The sequence below is a fragment of the Pezoporus occidentalis genome, unplaced genomic scaffold, assembly GCF_034315485.1.
Source record: "Pezoporus occidentalis ecotype Australia unplaced genomic scaffold, CSIRO_AGI_Poc_V1 ctg3, whole genome shotgun sequence".
Taxonomy (NCBI): Eukaryota; Metazoa; Chordata; class Aves; order Psittaciformes; family Psittacidae; genus Pezoporus; species Pezoporus occidentalis.
Window position 1 is genome coordinate 10,602,621 of NW_026914940.1, and position 17,617 is coordinate 10,620,237.

The 17,617-nt window shown below is 45.3% G+C and overlaps 2 protein-coding genes and 1 long non-coding RNA gene across 5 annotated transcripts in view; 2 read left to right on the top strand and 1 right to left on the bottom strand.

The window, feature by feature from the left end:
- The window catches only part of TATDN1 (TatD DNase domain containing 1), a 16,357-nt gene extending 9,226 nt beyond the window's left edge, over positions 1-7,131 (top strand). For 2 of the 3 annotated variants that reach the window (XM_062627051.1, XM_062627053.1), the window contains exons 7-12: positions 392-477; positions 596-636; positions 1,970-2,046; positions 2,674-2,744; positions 3,601-3,727; positions 5,810-6,159. In XM_062627051.1, the coding sequence (XP_062483035.1) occupies positions 392-477; positions 596-636; positions 1,970-2,046; positions 2,674-2,744; positions 3,601-3,727; positions 5,810-5,936 (529 nt within the window). In that variant the 3' untranslated portion in view covers positions 5,937-6,159. Of the gene's footprint in view, positions 1-391; positions 478-595; positions 637-1,969; positions 2,047-2,673; positions 2,745-3,600; positions 3,728-5,809; positions 6,160-6,874 lie in introns of those variants that run through there. The other variant, XM_062627052.1, reaches the window with a different exon arrangement.
- Positions 6,604-14,870, bottom strand: RNF139 (ring finger protein 139). The gene is made up of 2 exons (XM_062627049.1): positions 14,602-14,870; positions 6,604-9,713 (listed from the first exon to the last, which is right to left on the bottom strand). The coding sequence occupies exons 1-2, from the start codon at positions 14,780-14,782 to the stop codon at positions 7,903-7,905; spliced, it is 1,992 nt and encodes a 663-aa protein (XP_062483033.1). The 5' UTR covers positions 14,783-14,870; the 3' UTR covers positions 6,604-7,902.
- A 714-nt stretch (positions 14,871-15,584) lies between these two features.
- The window catches only part of LOC134167915 (uncharacterized), a 34,149-nt gene continuing 32,116 nt past the window's right edge, over positions 15,585-17,617 (top strand). Inside the window, exon 1 of the long non-coding RNA XR_009966330.1 lies at positions 15,585-15,949. This is a non-coding gene — a long non-coding RNA (uncharacterized LOC134167915). The remainder of the gene's footprint in view (positions 15,950-17,617) is intronic.

Sequence of the window (17,617 nt, forward strand, 5' to 3'; positions counted from 1 at the left end):
ACCCTCGCCCCATTTACAAATGCTTGTTGAAATACTGTTCTCTGTGTGATCCATGCTCTCCCAATCCTGACATTTCCAAACTTTGTGGACAGAACAGTCAGTTCCTTGTTCATTAAAAATAAGTAAGCCCAGACTCCAGCACCCAGACTGCAAGAGTACATGCTCAGCACACATGTGCATCCTTCGGTATTGATGCTCTCAGCCACCTTATCTGTCTTCCAGCACTGATATGTGACTGCACCATGAGAAAGAGCTCCTTTCAAGTCCCTGCACAAATTAGAGCTTTGGCACGGCAAATCCATTCATTCTGTCTTTAGTTCTGGAGGGCAAAAGCTGGAGAAAACTCTTCCACTATTGTTATTTGCTCTTAAAGGTGATTTTTATTTTACAGGTATTTTGAAAAGCAGTTTGACCTGTCAGAGCAGACACAACTGCCCATGTTTCTCCACTGTAGAAACTCACACACTGAATTCTTAGGTGAGTTTTCCTTGAGAATTTTATATTCAGAACAAATTCTGAAGAGCTGGGAAACCTGAATTTTTCACCTTTGTCTGTGTTAAAGCTGTCTTATGTTTGTATTTATTTCATTTCATAGACATAATGAGAAGAAACAGAGATAGATTTGTGGGAGGGGTGGTAAGTACGGCCTTCACCAGAGCATCCATTTTTACATGCATGTGTGTGAATATTGTTGCTTAATATGCAGATTCTTGTTTGTCATGGAATCTGGGCAGGCTTCCTGTTACATGGTTTAAGTTATTATTAGTTAATAAGTATTTTCCAGTCCCTTCTAGTAATTTTATTGTCATGGCTTATTCAACAGCTCTTTTTGCAAGGTAAGAAGATAGGCTGAGAAAAAGCCCTGCAGCTGACATGAGTTTTTCTTGGCCTGTCAGAAGGACAGTTTAAGCACCTTATAATTGACATTGGCCTTGTCCCAACTCCTCAGCATCTGCAATTGCAGTGCATTCAGACCACAGATAATTTAGTTGCATGTTCCCTGTGGAAGCCATAACCTCAAACATTTGCTTCTGACATTAGACATTGTTTTCAAATTGGATCCAGATGTAACTTTTGATTACTTTATGTCTTTAGATATTCAGACAGTGTGTTTTAATTCAAAAGCATAACAGGAAAAACTTTGGATTAAATGGTTAGGAAAGGCCAGCAATGTTCTTTCAGCTTTCCCTTATGGCAGGGTTTTCTAAAAGCAGTAAATGCTTGGATTATTGTATCTAATCTACTGCCATCATGCCTCCCACAGCAGTATCTCAGGTTTCCCCTTTGTCACCACAAGCCACTTCCATCCCCTTGCCAAGTACTGTGTATCCTTTTGGGTAACACTGTGCAGTCTGTCCTTCCTTTTCTCCTGCAAATCCTGTATGAGTGGAGAAGTGAAGAGCAGGAGCCTCTGAACTGCCCTTTGTCAGCGTGGGGGAGCTGACAGCGTCTACTCAGGCTGCGAAGCTGCAGTTCCCAGCTGTGTTACGCTGTTTGTGCCTTGTGACTGACCACTTGGCTCTGCAGTGCCTGGAATACCCCAATACACTGTCTCTCTAGTTCCAGTGGACTCAAATCTGGGGAGAATGTTACACTGCTCTTACAGTGCCCTGTAGGGAATACTGAGGGAAGACCGTAAACATTCAGTGTGCACGGGACTACTTCCTGTGTATGGTCTCCCAGGTATGGGAGTTCTGGGCCAGTAGTGGTAACACTGGACAGGCCCTTTCTACACCTATTTATCACTAACAAACTCTGGTAGCCACTGCTGCTGTAGTGTTCAAGTGCCTTCAGCCTGAACTTAGGCCTAGTTCAGAATCAGCTGAGCCATGTCCCATCTTTGTGTTATGTGTCATACATACTATCAAAGGTATTTATGACACAAATAAAAACTAACAAACATGTACTTTTAAATGATTGGAGTTTAAATGAAGTACAAACATTGTATATATGTGTATATCCATTCCAGGTACATTCCTTTGATGGCACAAAGGAAGAAGCAGCAGCTATAATAGATTTGGATCTTTATATTGGAATAAATGGCTGGTAAGTTCTTCACAAGAAATAAAGCCATTTTGAAATGTCAGCAGCAGTGAACTCATTGCTTTCTTTTAGACAATGAGGTCAGGGTTTCAGAGCTGGCTGGACTTTTAATCATCTGACAGATTTAGAATCCCACTCATTAGTCTGTTAGCCATAAAATGCTCTCAGCTCAGCGAGTTAATCTAGCCATGGGTCCATTCTGCTGCCCTCGGGTCAATTCTTGTTTGTAAATAAATAAGGTTGTCGAACCTGTAAATAGTCCTTCCGAGAGGTGTTTAGAAAACAGCGTCATTTGAAGCTGCCTGTCAAACCTGGGAGTAATGCGGCTGTAACCTGAACAGCCTCATCTGCATTCTCAGCACTCAGCTAGCTGGAAGTGAGTGCCAAGTACCGGCGGTGCCGGCAGGGGCTGCGTGTGCTCCCTGCGGCGGGACGGCTTCACCCAGTCTGTAGCTCTCCAAATCTGCCTTTTCCTGGGAAGTTTCAGTTTACAGGAAGCGCTTTAAATCAGATTTTATTCACTAACAGAATTATTTAGGGAGCTGCCTTTGCTGCAAAACATTGTAACAGGCAAAGGACTTTTGCACGCTTTTTGTGTTTGATTTTATTAACCAAACTCTGCTTTCCTAGTTCTCTGAAAACAGAAGCCAACTTGGAAACACTGAAATCAATTCCGAGTGAGCGGTTAATGATAGAGACGGGTAAGATTTTGTATCTTGGTCAGTTTGTGACTTAAGCGCTGCTGGGTAATGAGATTTGCTTGTATAGCAATGATAAAGCAGAATCCAGACCCAGGGAGTTTGGAGCAGAAACAGGACTGGCTGTTTCTCCACTTGGGAAAGCAGTTTACAGGCTCCAGAAATATTCCTTTTCAGCCATCTGCTGGAAGGAAGGAGCTGCAGTGTCAGTTCTGACATTGCAGGGGAAGATGAAAAGGACAAATCATCAAGCCCAGAGTTTTTAATGAACCCAGGGACCAGAATCCTGCTTGGATAGCTGAAAATTTGGCTTGCTGGAGATGTGCCAGGCACAGGGCAGTGGCTACGAGCTCGCTACACGTAGCAGTAATGGCATGTGGAAACAACTGCTTTTTAATGGGTTAAGGTGGAGGAACACTTGAATTCCCCTCTGGCCCTCATGAGCAGTGATTTCAGTTGACTGACTAGGGATGTGTTTGGGGCTTTCATGGCATGTTCATTTCAGTTACCAGTAACTGGCAGTTATAAATACAGTGTTTGTTTTCTGTAGCTGAGAAAGGAAAACCACAAACTGCCTAAATCCTTACTGCAGTACAGACCTGTTATATAGGAAGTTTGTGTGGAACACATGTAGTGTATGGAGCTGTCCTTATCATGTCAGAGGAAATCAGTGTCATTTTGTAAAATGTAAAATCAAAACCAGTTCCAAAGATTGTGGAGAAATTAAGCTGCTCAAATCTCTGCAGTTCCATTTTGAAGTGAAAGTCACTGCTAGAAGAAGACTGGTAGTTGGTTGAACTGCCTCATGCTGTTATCAAATGATTGCATACTCTAATCATTTTTTCTCACATGAACCTAGATGCACCTTGGTGTGGAGTGAAGAACACTCATGCTGGAGCAAAATACATTAAAACTACATTTCCTACAAAAAAGAAATGGGAAGTAGGGCACTGCTTGAAGGACAGAAATGAACCCTGCCATATAATGTAAGTGTACTGCTGCACTGGTGTTTAAAATACATCAAATCTCGGAGGGGGGGGGGGGTAGAAAAAAATCACAGAATCATGGAATGATTTGGGTTGGAAAGGACCTTAAGATCATCCAGTTCCAACCCCCTGCCATGGGCAGGGACACCTCACACTAGACCAGGTTGCTCCAAGCCCTGTCCAGCCTGGCCTTGAACATTCTTGCCAGGGTTGGAGCAGCTGTAGTTTCTCTGGGCAACCTGTGCCAGGCCCTCACCACCCTCACAGAAAAGAATCTCTTCCTTACATCCAACCTAAATCTCCCCTGTTTAAGCTTGAACCCATTACCCCTTGTCCTGTCAATCAAGCTCATTGGAAATGTAGTAAAGAGAAATGAATTCCAAAGGTACTGAAACTTGTGGCCAGTGTTGCTTTGTGGGCTGTGGACAAATTTGTAAGTGTTTAATTTTCCCACTTCCGCAATTCTGGATGTAAAAAGCTCCCTGAAAGTGGAACCAGCAGAGGTTTTGTCTTTTCACTGCTACACCGGAGAAGGGGTTAAACCCTGTGAAGTAACATTGCACTTGGTGATTGTTCCAGTCCAGCAGCACTGGAGCAGTGGGGCAGTACTGAGGCAGTGAGCGGTGCAGATGCCTGTGCTGGCATCAGTGGCCGTGCCATGAATTGCTGTAACGTGGTTTGTGGTTAGGATTGTCTCTTCATTCTGCCGCTGTGCTTAAAAAGAACTGCTCCCACGAAGGTCAGATCTGAGTAACAGCAGTCAGTGTGCAGAACAGCGGCAGAAAACTCCAGGGGTTTTGGGCAGTTGCAAAGCACAGAAACCATCTGCTGCTGCCTTTTCATGTGCTGCTTCACTGAGGTGTGAAAAACAAAACCAGTCAGTTTTCTCCACTAAATAGCACCCGTAGATGAAATGCCTGAATTTTACAACTGTTTCTAAGGTCAGTGAATGGTATCAATGTGCTCAGTCATCAGCTCCTTGCAACAAGGAGCTCGGGACAGTTTCTTGTGGTGTGGTACGTGAATATACTTGCAGCAGATGAAGCTCACAGCTCCACCTGCCCAGGAACAAAGCCCATGTACTTGATCAGAAATGGGATTTACTGCTGTGAAGTCTCATTGTCTTTCTATAAAAAGCTGTGTAAGTTGCCTATTTGGAACTAGCTTCTGAAATACTGCTTAGGATAGTGCTAAAGAATCCAGGTATTCAGTAAGGTGTCTCCAAAACAAGTTTAGTTCAGAACTGAAGGGAATTCTGTGGCTTTTTTGGGAGACCTGAAGAAACTCAGATGACGACTGATCATGCTAAAAGCACAGTTTACACAGTGACATCTCCTAGTGTTTAGATACACTTTAGGCAGTTACCTGGATTGTAATAACTTTAAAACTGACTTTATTGTTGTTTTATACATATTTGCATAGAAGGGCTTTATGACTTTCTAGGGTCAGGCCATGATTTTGGAGCAGGGAAGAGATTCAGCTGAGAACATTTTTCTGACCACAAGTGGAGGGAGGGCCTCTGCTGCTGTTGAGTTTTGTCGAGCCTGTATGTGCTAACACCACTCTGTGGCTTTGTCTGCTGCCTCAGCTGTAGCTAACGGGGTGTTTCAGAAACCCTGAGCTGGAAATGCAGGGAGGCTGTCCTGCAGCAGTACCTAACTGCTGTGCATTGGCTTCTGCTGCCTTTTATAAAACAAAATCTTTAGTTCACCCTGATTTAAAAAGGATTGCCCCTTTAACGTCAGTTGTAACCTGTACTAAATGACTTGAGAAACTCTTCAACCTTAGGAAACATCACGCATGGCAACTGAGAACTGCTGTTTTGTGGCTTCTCAAGTAGGAAGATGTGGCGTGAAGGGAAAGTCAGACCCAGGCCACAAAGGGTATTTCACGTTTAGGGTGTACAGGCTGTTTGATATAGCTCAGCTGGCAGGGGGGAATTTTGCACTTGTCTTTTTTGGGTGGTGCTGGACACCTTTCATTTCTGATCTTTAATATATTTTTAGAACTGCACTACTCCCCTTGCAGCTAAAATTAAGCAAACAAACAAACAAAAGCTTTCAAGATGCTTTTTAGCTTTAGTGATTTCATCTACAGTGATACAGTAACGTACAGCATCCTCGTGCATCCTAGTGGGGCTAATTATGAAAGCTCTATGAAAGCTCTTCAAGGGCAAATTCTTTGGTCTCTGTTGCTTATTTCTGTGTAGGCCAGATATCACCCTGTATCATATGGAGCATCCCCATAAATCAAGAAGCTGTTTGGTTGCAAAGCATGGGAGGGGTCAATGAAATGGGCTAAGTCTGCACAGAAGAAAGTACTTGCATATAGTAATTGCTAAGAGCAACTTTTTCCATTAGTCTTCCTCAAAAGGATCGGCAAGATCCCAAAGTACCAAGCCCTACTACCAAGCTTGAGCTGCTTACTCTCTTCACCACTACTAGAAAGCATAATAAAGTTCAACACATCTTAGGAACTGTTCAGAATATTCATTTTCTTCAGAGTGATACAAAATCAAGAAAATAAGCACAGAGGAAGAAGCGTGGCTTGGTTTTCTGTTGCCTGGTATTAATATTATTCATCCCATTTTTCTTGCCTCCTTTCCCTAGCTTGTTTCAAGGCTACAGGCCTTCTAAATTTGCTCATTTAACATTGACTGCAAGTATCTGAATGTGTTAATCACAGTTAAGCTGGAGAAGGGGGAAGTAGCAAATAAGTCCCTTTGGCAGCTCTGCTCTCAGGTAGGGCTGTAGTTGGAGTTTAAGCTTTGCCACAGACCAGTTAATTCATAGCACAGCCATAGCCTTGAAAGGCTTCTGGGTTTCAGTCTGAAAAATGAAGACCATTGATAAAGACACCCACAAAATGACACTCTCTTTGAACCAGAAAGCCGTTTAATTACCTCCAAACAAGTCAAAAGACCAAAGTTGAGTCTGTACCAGTGCGCAAACAGTGTTCAGTGTGAAGGAAAGGGCAGTTAGTGACTTGGAAGTGAAGCTGTTTGCATAGCTGAGCCCCTGCCCTGTTTCTCTCAGCATAGGTTTGTATTCCAGGTTAATCTAAGTGACTTGTACATACACATGCAGCACTCTCCAGTATGTTCAGGTCTGAGTGTCAGTCTTCTAATACCAATCTTTTCTTTTTTAGTCAAATACTGGAAATAATGGCGGCAGTAAGAGAAGATGACCCGCTTGAGTTGGCCAATACTCTATATAACAACACTATTAAAGTCTTCTTTCCAAATATATAAAGTTGTTTTTCTTACATTTATTCAGTATAACTTTACTAAGTATATTGCAAAACCTTAAAAATTATCCTACCTGCAAATTCTTATCAATGGAAGCCAGTATGTAGCTTTATTTTTTTCCCTATGGTACAAGATTAAAGCTGCTTTTGAAAAGGTGGTCTCTGCATTGGTGCAGTTTCTCAGCCCTGTTTCCTTTTCAGCAAGATTGAGGATTGATTTCAAGGACAGCCCAAACAAGCAACCCCTGCTAACACCTGTAGACACTGAAAGATGAATACCAGGCTGCTGCATTCACATGTAGAGCACTTCAAGCTGTTACTGGTAGTAAATTCAGCAGTGTTTAACACATGGCTGGCATGCTGTGCTACTTCACCAGAAAGCTTATTGCAGTTTCACCTGTTGTTCCACCACACACACAGGTGCTATAACATTACACTTACCAACCTAAATTTTTACTTATTTTAAATACAACTCACTAGTTTTTAGCACTAAAGCTCTGCTAATACTGAGTCTGTAAGTAAAGCTGCTTTGGCTCAGGCTTTTCATTACTGATTTGACCTGCTCAAGTCTGTTTTCACCAGTATTTCTGATTTGCATCCAGAACTCATTGATGGGGGATTACTGGGATACAGTCTTTGGCACAGCATTGTCACTACATCAATTAAAGAGTAGTTTTCCAACCATCTTAAAAACATGTGAAAATGTTTTATTCCATGTACAATAATGTACATAATTTTCAGGTGGCCATGAAAGAGACCAGCAAAAATCAGAGGTATATTTACAGTAGCACACACCACAGTAAACCACCACTGTTCACAGACTCAACACTGAGATACTGCTGTTGTGCTTAAGTACAATAACTACAAAGTGATACTTTTATTGTTGGAAGTCAGCTTTAAACAAATACCTTACGGCTTTGTAAAGGGCATTATTCACCAAGAGAGTCTGAGTCAGCATTCAGAGTCTCAGTCGACTGCTGTGCCACACAGTCACTGTCTTCCTCTTCACTGTCAGAACTGTCGTTATCTTCATTTACTTCATTTTCAGCATCAGCAGCTTCTTCTGCAGCTTCTACAGGGTTTTCATTGGGTGCCACAAACCCATTGTTGTTGGAAACACTGGTGTTTTCCTTGTCCTCAATGTACACTTTCTGATGGCACATGGGGCAAGTGTCCTGGATGTACAGCCACTTCCGAAGACAAAGTGCATGAAAGTAATGGTTGCATGGAGTAATGCGAGCAGAGGTGGTGAACTCATGGTAGCAGATTGCACAGACATCATCTATTTCATGTAACCGACTTCCTTTTACCTCTGGAAGCGAGTTTATTTTCTTCACAGCAGTCCGGCGGTTTATAAACGTCTTCCAGCCATTCTTTGCTTGCAGGTAGATGTTGAAGTACGCGTGTAGACACATCATGCAAGCGCGGATCTTGCTGCCTGACTCAAATACCATTGTGTAAGCTCCATTCCCAAACATGACCACTCCAAAGATAAACTCAATAATATTGCCAGTTGACCGAACGTAATAGACATAATCATCAAGTTTTTCCCATAGCACATTATAGTAGCCATCAATCATAAACAATATATAAACAGTAATAGAAACTATTACTTTGAGGCAGAGCTCGACACAGAATGCCGTCACGGCAAAAAGCCATGTGTTTAGTGCATAGTGGTGCCAGAGGATGTAACTGAGCAGAACTGGGAGGATGAAAAGGCAAGCGGAAACCAACAGGACAGGGAAGTGTCTGCGAAACGACGACACGTGGGAGGCACTGAGAGACATCAGCACAGGGTCTGTCATCCCATGGATAAAATGCAGGACTGCGGTCAACAAAAGGCACATGTTTCTACTCAGGCGCACCAACCGTTCTTCTGGTTTCAGTCCACTCAAACCGGTCTGCAGAGCCAAGATGAAAAACAGGACGGGCGCTACAAACCCCAGCCTTTTGTCATCCTCGTCAGTGGAGCCGATGAAGGCCAAGATGCCGAGCCCCAGGTAATGCGCGATGGAGGAGATGACGGCGCTCATGCCTAACACAGTTAAAGTGGAGTCACACCCACTTATGATCAGGCTGCAGAGCAGTTCCCAGCAGTTATCCCACGATATCAAGAAGAATTTCTCTTCTGTATTAGTTTCAGCCATCTTTACAACATATGTTAATACCACAGCCTGGGCTGTAAGTCTCGTTAGCCAGAAGACACGCAGTACAGCTGGAAACCGAATCCTTTTCCATGTATCCTCCATCAAGAGCTGTAATCCGTAAATGCGATACATGTGTCTCACCAGCAGATAAACGTAGCGCACCGAGTAATAGAACCATTTAATTTTCATCACCAAAATGGCTGTGGTGTTTAGTGTCAGAACCAGGCCTGAAATAAAAACTAGTATCTGCCGGACATTTAAAGGTAATTCAACAATCAAGCCAATGACAGGAATCAGTATATCCAGGATGATGAGTTGAGAGTATATGGACTGCACGTTCAGCAGTGTAACATACCCAATTCCAAAGGTCAGCTGAAGGATGGAAAGCGCCATCCATAGCGAAGGTCCTTTATGAGGGAAGATCTGGATTCCAAATGCAGCTGTGTAGTAGGCACTGTAGAAGTTTATGTGCAAAGCAGCATAGTAATTCACCAACACTGAAGTTGCAGCCAGCAGGAATGCCGAGGCGATCATATAAAACTTGAAAAGTGCTCGCTGTTGTAAGACCAGAACAACACTGGAGACAAAGACACCTAAAAACACATTGAAGTCATTTAGTTCTCAGCAGAAATTCAACACCAGATTGTAACCTATGAGCTTTGGAGCTACATTAATTTCATGTATCACTTCCCCATTAGTCACTCATAACTTTGCATTACCAATGGGGCCCTTTCCAGAACAACTTTCATCCTTTCAGAACAGACATCCTTTCCAGAAGATGACTTCAGCTCTGCATTTAATATGCCTGTTCCCTGCAGCTGCAGTGCAAAGCAATGCAAGCAGTAAATCACAATCACTTATTAAGGTCATCTGCAGTCTCGGACCAGAGCAGCAACAGCTCCCACCCCTTCAGCCTCAGCCTTGAAGTCTAAGGGTAGTTAAGTTCTAAAAGCAGAAAAGAATTACCACATTAGAGGCAAAATTAATAAGGAATGAATAAAATAGTAAATCCTCCAATTCACTTGAGCAAAGCGCTCAACTATAGATATCCAAGCTGGAGTACTAAAGGTAAGTCACCAGCTTAGCTTAACCCTAATGGGAAAATAGTCAAAACTCGCTGTAGTTTACTGGGGGAAGACGTTGCTCTTCCAGTTCCCTTCAGTTTGCTTTCAGTCCTGATGAGATATCATGAAACAGAGTCTTCAGAGAGAAGACCTTCTGTAGTACAAGTTTTTGTACACAGAATCCAAACCTGCCCCTGCTGCCCCTGCCAGTGTGAACTTGCATCCTCCTTGTCAGACATCAGGTTCAGAGCCTGAAATTCCTGTTTGCTCACCTTTCCCTCACACTGACCATGAGCACATCTTGGCCATGACTGGGAAGTCTGTGCCTTCCTATGAGAAATCCTATCATAGCATCTATAGTACTTTTGTGTTCTATTTATGTCCTTGCAGCAAACTCCTTATGAACATCATCACTATGTACCACATCCGTAAAGGCTCTGCCCTATCAGGTGTTACATTAAATGGAACTCCGCTACATTCACTTCCTTAAACATCACCTTCAGAAAACACATTGCTTTTGGTTTTGGCTTCTCAGTCAGCTTCCAGTCACTGCAACTGCTTTCTCATCCAAATCAGTTTGGGGAGATTTTGACCTCTACAACTTGCTAAGTTTCTTTCAATTTCCACATGGAAACAAATGAAATCACAAGTAATTCTACTGGAGGCCATCATCAGTCTTTTCTGATGACTGTATTTTAGATTGTTCCAAATCCTTCATAATCAAGTGTTTAAAAATATATTGTAAGCCATGGGATTTTAAGATCATGGGAATGAAAAACTCTGCTCAGACCCAGCATTTGATTCCACCAGTAGTGTTGCCAGCTGCTTGCATAAAAACAATAATACAACCAACACCCTGGAGGACTGAATGAGACGGGAGAGGGTCAATGCAAAAGGCAGACTACAGAAGAAGTTATGAATGCACTTTTACAGTATTCCCTGCCAGCAGCACTGGTCGATACAAAAATACTCTCCTTAACTAATCATTAACCTGGTAACCCTGTGCAGTGAACTGAGGAAAAGCCACAGTCAGTTTCCAGAAAGTACCTTGTATTGTAGTTCAGCTCTGCCACAAAACCCCCTGAATATTCATGCCTTACATACAGCACTTGTTTTAACATCAGCTGGACAGTTTCACTGCCTTCTGCACGCCACACACACACCTTTGGGAAATGAACACTCCAGATATGTCAGTGCCCTCTGTCCTTTCCTGGCAGGCACAGAAACTAGCTCCTTATTTACCCAGTTCTGCTCATTTGAGGGAAAGGAGATGCATTTTGCACTGAGCAGGCTGCTCTCAAACACGCCTGTTAACAAATCCTAGTTATCTTCCCTGCAGTTTCAGTAGCAGGCAGGCCTGTGTTTAGGCACTACAGGTCATCTCAAAACAACCATTTCACTTGCAAGACAGCCCTAAACACAGTACTACAAGTCAACAGCAGAGTTAGGCCTACTGGTTCCTCTGAAGAGGAACTAACAAGGTGGAGCATTTTGCTGCCAACACTTGCGTGGAAAAGTCAAGACAACCCAAAGGAACCTCAGAAGACCACAGGAGGTAACTGAAATCTCAGAAAGAGGTGAGCTCTCCTCTCCCTTGTCTCCATGTCATTCAGTCCATCTTGCCATGAGAAGGCTTCCCCCTGCCCTGCAAAGTGCTCACCAAGCAGCCCATCTTTTCCCACTTTCCCTCTGATGGAAAATGCTGCAGTTCCTCCCTTGGTAAGAGTTGTCTCATGTTTCTGTATATACTGCTGCTCACCTTCACTGTGCGACCCCATCACCAATTGTCTCTGGTATGGCCTCTAACACAGCAGTTAATCAAACCATGAGCAATTCCTTTTAACCCATTTCCAGTGTTACAATGAATTCTTGCCCATCATTTTTTTCCCCTTTAATTCCTGCCACTCATCAGTGTCTTTATAGTAACACACTGCTGAGGATGCAACTTTCAGTCAGTTGCAGGGTTCAACTACCTTTACACACCAGTATTTTAAGGGTGTGGAACTGCCAAATTACGTTTCCCCTAGCCCCAGCCATTCCACTTGCTCCCACATCTTTCTACAGACTCCAGTATTTACAGTAACCCTTTCTGCGTCCCTGCTGAGGAGGGACTCCTGCCTGAATGCCAGTTTCACCTCCTGGGGGTCACAGTTCTGCTGGAATGGGAGTTAAAACACCCATGCCAAGATATGAAAGGTAAACATTGTGTTGGAGACAAAGCAAGGTTAATGAGATTAAAGAACTGTGCTCCAGTTGGAGATGTTGGTTCTGTGCCACGTGTAACTCCATGTATTTGTGTAGAAAATAAGTGAGGGAAGAACGAGACTGAGGAATCCTGCAGTAAAACTTCTTCAGAACCATCCCAATCTCTGTTCCCACTCCTGGAGAGCTCTACTCCCAGAGTGTTTCAGCACTTGTTCAGTATCACCCCTGAAAGCTATTGATATCTACGGAGCTACAATCTTTCTATCTAGAGAGCAAACTGTGTTCATCCTAATACTGTGCTACAGGGAAGATAGGGAATCAGTCTTTCAAAGCCTACAAATGGTAACTAAAAGGGCAACTTCCTCACTATTTAAATACAGAGTGATCCAAAATAAATATTTCCGTTTATCCCAACAGCAGCAAAACCCCAACCCTGTAATCCTTGAATTCAAATGAGGAAAAAATAGATGCAAAAGCACCCTGTTGTCTGAACCACATGGAAGGAACACCATCTTTAAGCAGTTACGCTTAATTTCTCTTTAATTTCAGAAAGCCAAGAACCACAGACCACTTGTCTCAAAGTACAAGATAAGCCCCTTGGCATAAACTGTTCCCAAAGATCTTTTGCAGGAGGCAGGGATTACCCACTTCTCCCAAACCCTTCCACTGCAATCCTGAAAAGCACCTTAACCTGTTGATCCCAGTATCACACATTTGAGACCATCAGGTAATATATCCACCATTCTTATTTACATGGGATTAATTTCAAGGCACTTCCTTGAAATTAAAAAAAAAAAAGCATCTCAATACAATAAGGAACTCCTAAATTAAGTTGGTGAGGCACTGCAGTGTCAGGTTTTTAAACGGAATTATCAATGGGAAGCACTCTTCACAATTCCCAACCTTTGGAACAAAGGGTCAAGAAAATGGGAAGCTGGGAGACAGCACCTCCTCCTCCTCCCTGTGGTCACAGGGCTGTGGGTATCAGCTGCCAGGCCAGGCAAAGGTGAGGCAAGACCTGCTTAACCTCACGTCTCACCAAGCAGCCATTTCCCAGGCTCCCACTGCCAAAGGGGAAGCTGCCCAAATTAAGCATCTGCTTTGCTGCTTTCTTCTCCCTCCACTCTCAATGCTGTCTTGGGGCAGGTTATCCTTTACTTCTTGCCTTCTACGCCTCAGGTTCTACAATGCCATCACCGCTGCCTTCTCACTGTGCACCCTCCCTTTCAACCACTCTTCTCCACTGCCTATCCCAACAGCCATACCACCTATTTCCTTTCCGATTATTAAACACCAAACAAAACACAGAATCATCATGCCACAGGCCTGCAAAAAGCTCTTGCTGTGTTTTCTATTCTCCTTTCCTTTCTGCTTCAGCATTCCCAGCTCCAGACGTGATAATCCAACGCAGCATCACCTCTACAGCAGTTCACAGAACCGAATCTATGCAAGAGCCCAAGATAACAATACCGAAAGAGTACCACCTAGTTACACCAGTGATTTTCAACCTTCATCCCATGCTATTAAAGATAACCATGAGCAAGTTTAAAAGACTTCGTTTTCATTCGGTAAACAAATACCCGGCATTTCTGAACTGCTGCTCCCACCGTAAGTGTTTAACAGCGTGATTGCAGGAGATACCACAACGTGCTCGAAAACAAACAAACAAACAAAACCCTACAGCCCCGGCGCCCCACGTTTTCCGCCGCGGAAGCCCGCAGGGGGGACTCACGGCCCCCACTCCTCGCGCACATGGCGAGCGGAGCCCTCCCGTCAACGGCCGCAGCCCGCGGCTCTGCTCCGCCGGCTCCCTGCGCCTCCCGACAGCGACAACGCCACCGGGGGGTGGGGCAGGGGGGGAGCAGCAGGCAGGAGGAGCCGGCCCCGCGCCGGGACTCGGGGGACGGAGGCGGGGTGGGCAAACGGACACCGAGCGGGGCTCAGGGACAGGATCCACGCGAGCGGGGACTTGGGGGAGCCCAGGGCAGGGGAACGGAGCCGGGCTGGGGTGGGGGGAAGGCAGGCCGTGAGAGCAGCCCGCTACAGGGCGGTGGGCTGAGGGGACGGGGGAGGGAAGCGGCGTCGCGCCCCGCCTGCGGCCGTAAATAATGCGGGCAGCGAGGAGGGCCCGGGCCCAGGCCCGGCGGGGTGCCCACCCCCAGCGCCCGGCCGGCGGCGAAGGGCGGCGGGGCGGGAGGGGAAGGTGTCTCACCCAGGAGCCGCAGCAGCACGCCCAGGAGCGCGGCGCACAGGGAACCCCCCGGCAGCGGGGACGAGTTGAAGATGGCGTCGATGAGGAACAGGCTGGGCACCCGCAGCGCGACCTCCAGCCCGGCCCGCAGCCGCGGGCCCAGCCGCAGCCACGGAAGCTGCGGAGGGCCCGAGGCCGCCATCCCCTGCGAAGGGGGCACGCAGCCCCCTTTCTCCCGCCTCGTAGGGAGCGGAGAGGTGGCTGCGTGGGGAGGGGAGGCTGCAGCGCTCGCTACCGCCCCGCGCCCACTGCCCGGGCCCCCCGCCGCGCCGCCGCCGCCTCCATGTTCCTCTGCGCTCCCTCGGCAGCGCCGGCCCCAGCCGGGCCCCGGGGGCGGGGCAGGGCCGCGCGGGCGTCGCATGCGCGGCTCCGCCCCTGGGCCCAGACGTGCGGCGGCCCCGTGGCCTGCCCGGTGGCGGCGGGTGCTGCCTGGGAGTTCCGCGCTTGCCCTCGGGCGTGTCTGCGGGAGCGGAGGGGAAGAGCAGGCACCATCTGCCACCACATAAAACACACCCACCGGCCCCTCCATCACGTTCCTACGACTTCTCCAGCACAAAGAACCCTTTCCTCCTCATTCCGGGGCGTTGTTTGTCCCGCCGCGGGTTCCCCCCGCCCGTTCACCTCAGGGATCCCGCCCCGAGGCCTGCGGGAGCGCTGAGGTAAATCCTGCCCCGCCGCGCAGTGAGGCGTTCGCCTGGGACAGTAATGAGCGGTTAATGAGGGAGGGGTGAGTGGAGCGTCCTGTCCTGGCGGGTGTGAGGCAAAAGTGCTCTTGCTAAGCGCATGGCCATAGGCCGGTATCGTGTGGGGAAGAAAGGTATTTTCCTCTAAAACCTGTTTCCTCCCTCATGCATCTTCACAGAAGACACAGGGACTATCAGAAACTTAAGGCTGACTTGATATAAAAAGTATATTAAAAAACAAATTAAATGCACACGTGTAAGCAACGTTAGTCCATCCCAAAAGGGCATTTTGCACCCCATCACTTGGGCAGATCAAACCCCGCTTCAGGCCACCCCTGTCGTGTGCCTGTTGGCATCTGCCCTGCTGGCCTGTGCCAGTGTCCGCACCAGCTCCACCTGCCGCAGCTCAGCCCTCTCATCAGCCTCGGTAGTCCATGGCTTAAGCCCTTGGGAGTCCTATTGTGCTCAGAGGATTTTGGATCGCCAACAGCAGCATTGCACAGGAACTGTCCTCAGCAATGTCCTGCTCTAACAAAGCCAGAAATGTTGCCGGATTGCTAAAGGATTGTATTACAAAACCCATGGACAAAGTGTAATCACATGCTGAAAGGCATAACTCTGACCTAGTAAGTATCCCCATGCTAAATAACAGAGGTTAGGGTTTAAAATGTCAAAAGTGCTTGTTTGACTTAGATTTGAAGATACCTGAATCACAGTGATTCAGACTTGCCTGAATAATTTTACTCCTCAATCAAGTATAAGATGCTGGATATAAATAAAAGTATTTGGTTTGAAATTAAAGGAGCTGTAAATCAAGCAGATCTGGGTACTTTAATTCCCTGTCCTCCCGAGCCCCGTTCAACTTCATTTAATATCCTTGTCAGTAAAGGGGATCTTACATCTGTTTTGGTAAGCTTCAGGATCAGAGGTGATGCTGTAATACATATTTATATCGCTTCAAGGACATGTGGAGTAAATGGAATCCATTAAAGGGCTTTTCAGGTCTAAATACGTGCATTTACAAGCATATTTTACAGATGTTATTTAGGCATGTAAGTACAGTCATGGGTATCTGCAAATTATTTTGGGCATAAGCAGTTCCAGGTTGCAAACATACCAGAAATTCTAGTGCTAGTGGAGCATATCAGCTCAATCGAATATATTTCTTTACACTTGTTCTTCAGAAAACTTGTGGCAGTGTTTAAGAGTCCTTCATTTCATTTAAATTTAATAAAAAGAATCAAAACTCTCCTGTGTACAAGATGTAGGAAGATGACACCTACTGGAGGTTTCTAATTTGGCAGTTTGCACTACAGAGTTTCAAGTGAGGAATAATAAACCCGATTCAACTTTGTAACACAAGCTCACCTCTACTGAATTCACTTCAGTTATATATATATAAATCGAAGAAAACCCCTATTCTTTACTGTTAGGGTGGTGAGGCACTAGAATGGGTTGCCCAGGGAAGTTGTGAATGCTCCATCCCTGGTGGTGTTCAAGGACAGGTTGGACAGAGCCTTGGGTGACATGATTTAGTGTGAGGTGTCCCTGCCCATGGCAGGGTGGTTGGAACTGAATGATCTTAAGGTCCTTTCCAACCCTAACTATTCTATGATTCTATTCTATGATTCTATTTCTGGGGTTTAATATAGGCTCAACATCTTCATAAATTTGGGCATTAAATCCTAAGTGCATTTATATTAATACGATATAAAAAACATTCTCTTAGCTGGGGACTTCTGCAAGTTCTTGTTCATAAACAAATGAACAAATTAAGCAGAAAGTTTCTTTATTTATCTATATAGATTAACTGTTAAGGGCAAACAGTCCTGAACTCCAAGGTGAAGGTTGTTCCACGTATCACTGTGGCGGTGTGTACCTGACTTGGTAAGCGTGTCAAGTGTCAAGCCCACACCCCGTGACAAGGCAGTACAAAAGAACATGCCCTGGGGAGCAGTTTCATAATAAATAAGAACTTAACACTCAAAAATGCTTTCCAAATAATTTAGTACACATCCGATATCAGGCTCTGAGTCAGAAAGGTGCAGATCATTTCAGTGACAAATACAAGTCACTACAATCCATTGACGTTCTATGTGGTATGTGGCAGAAATTTGGGGGTTTACTCTTAGTTGTGTAAAAACAACTTTGGTGGGTTTTTTGACAGCTCAGAGTGGTCAAAATTCATATTAAAAAAAAAATTATTTACATTTTTCAAATCGAGATGTTTAGAACAAAAGGAATTGCATAACTACACATTGTCAGTGCAGCCTTTGGTGCTTTCTGTGAGCTAC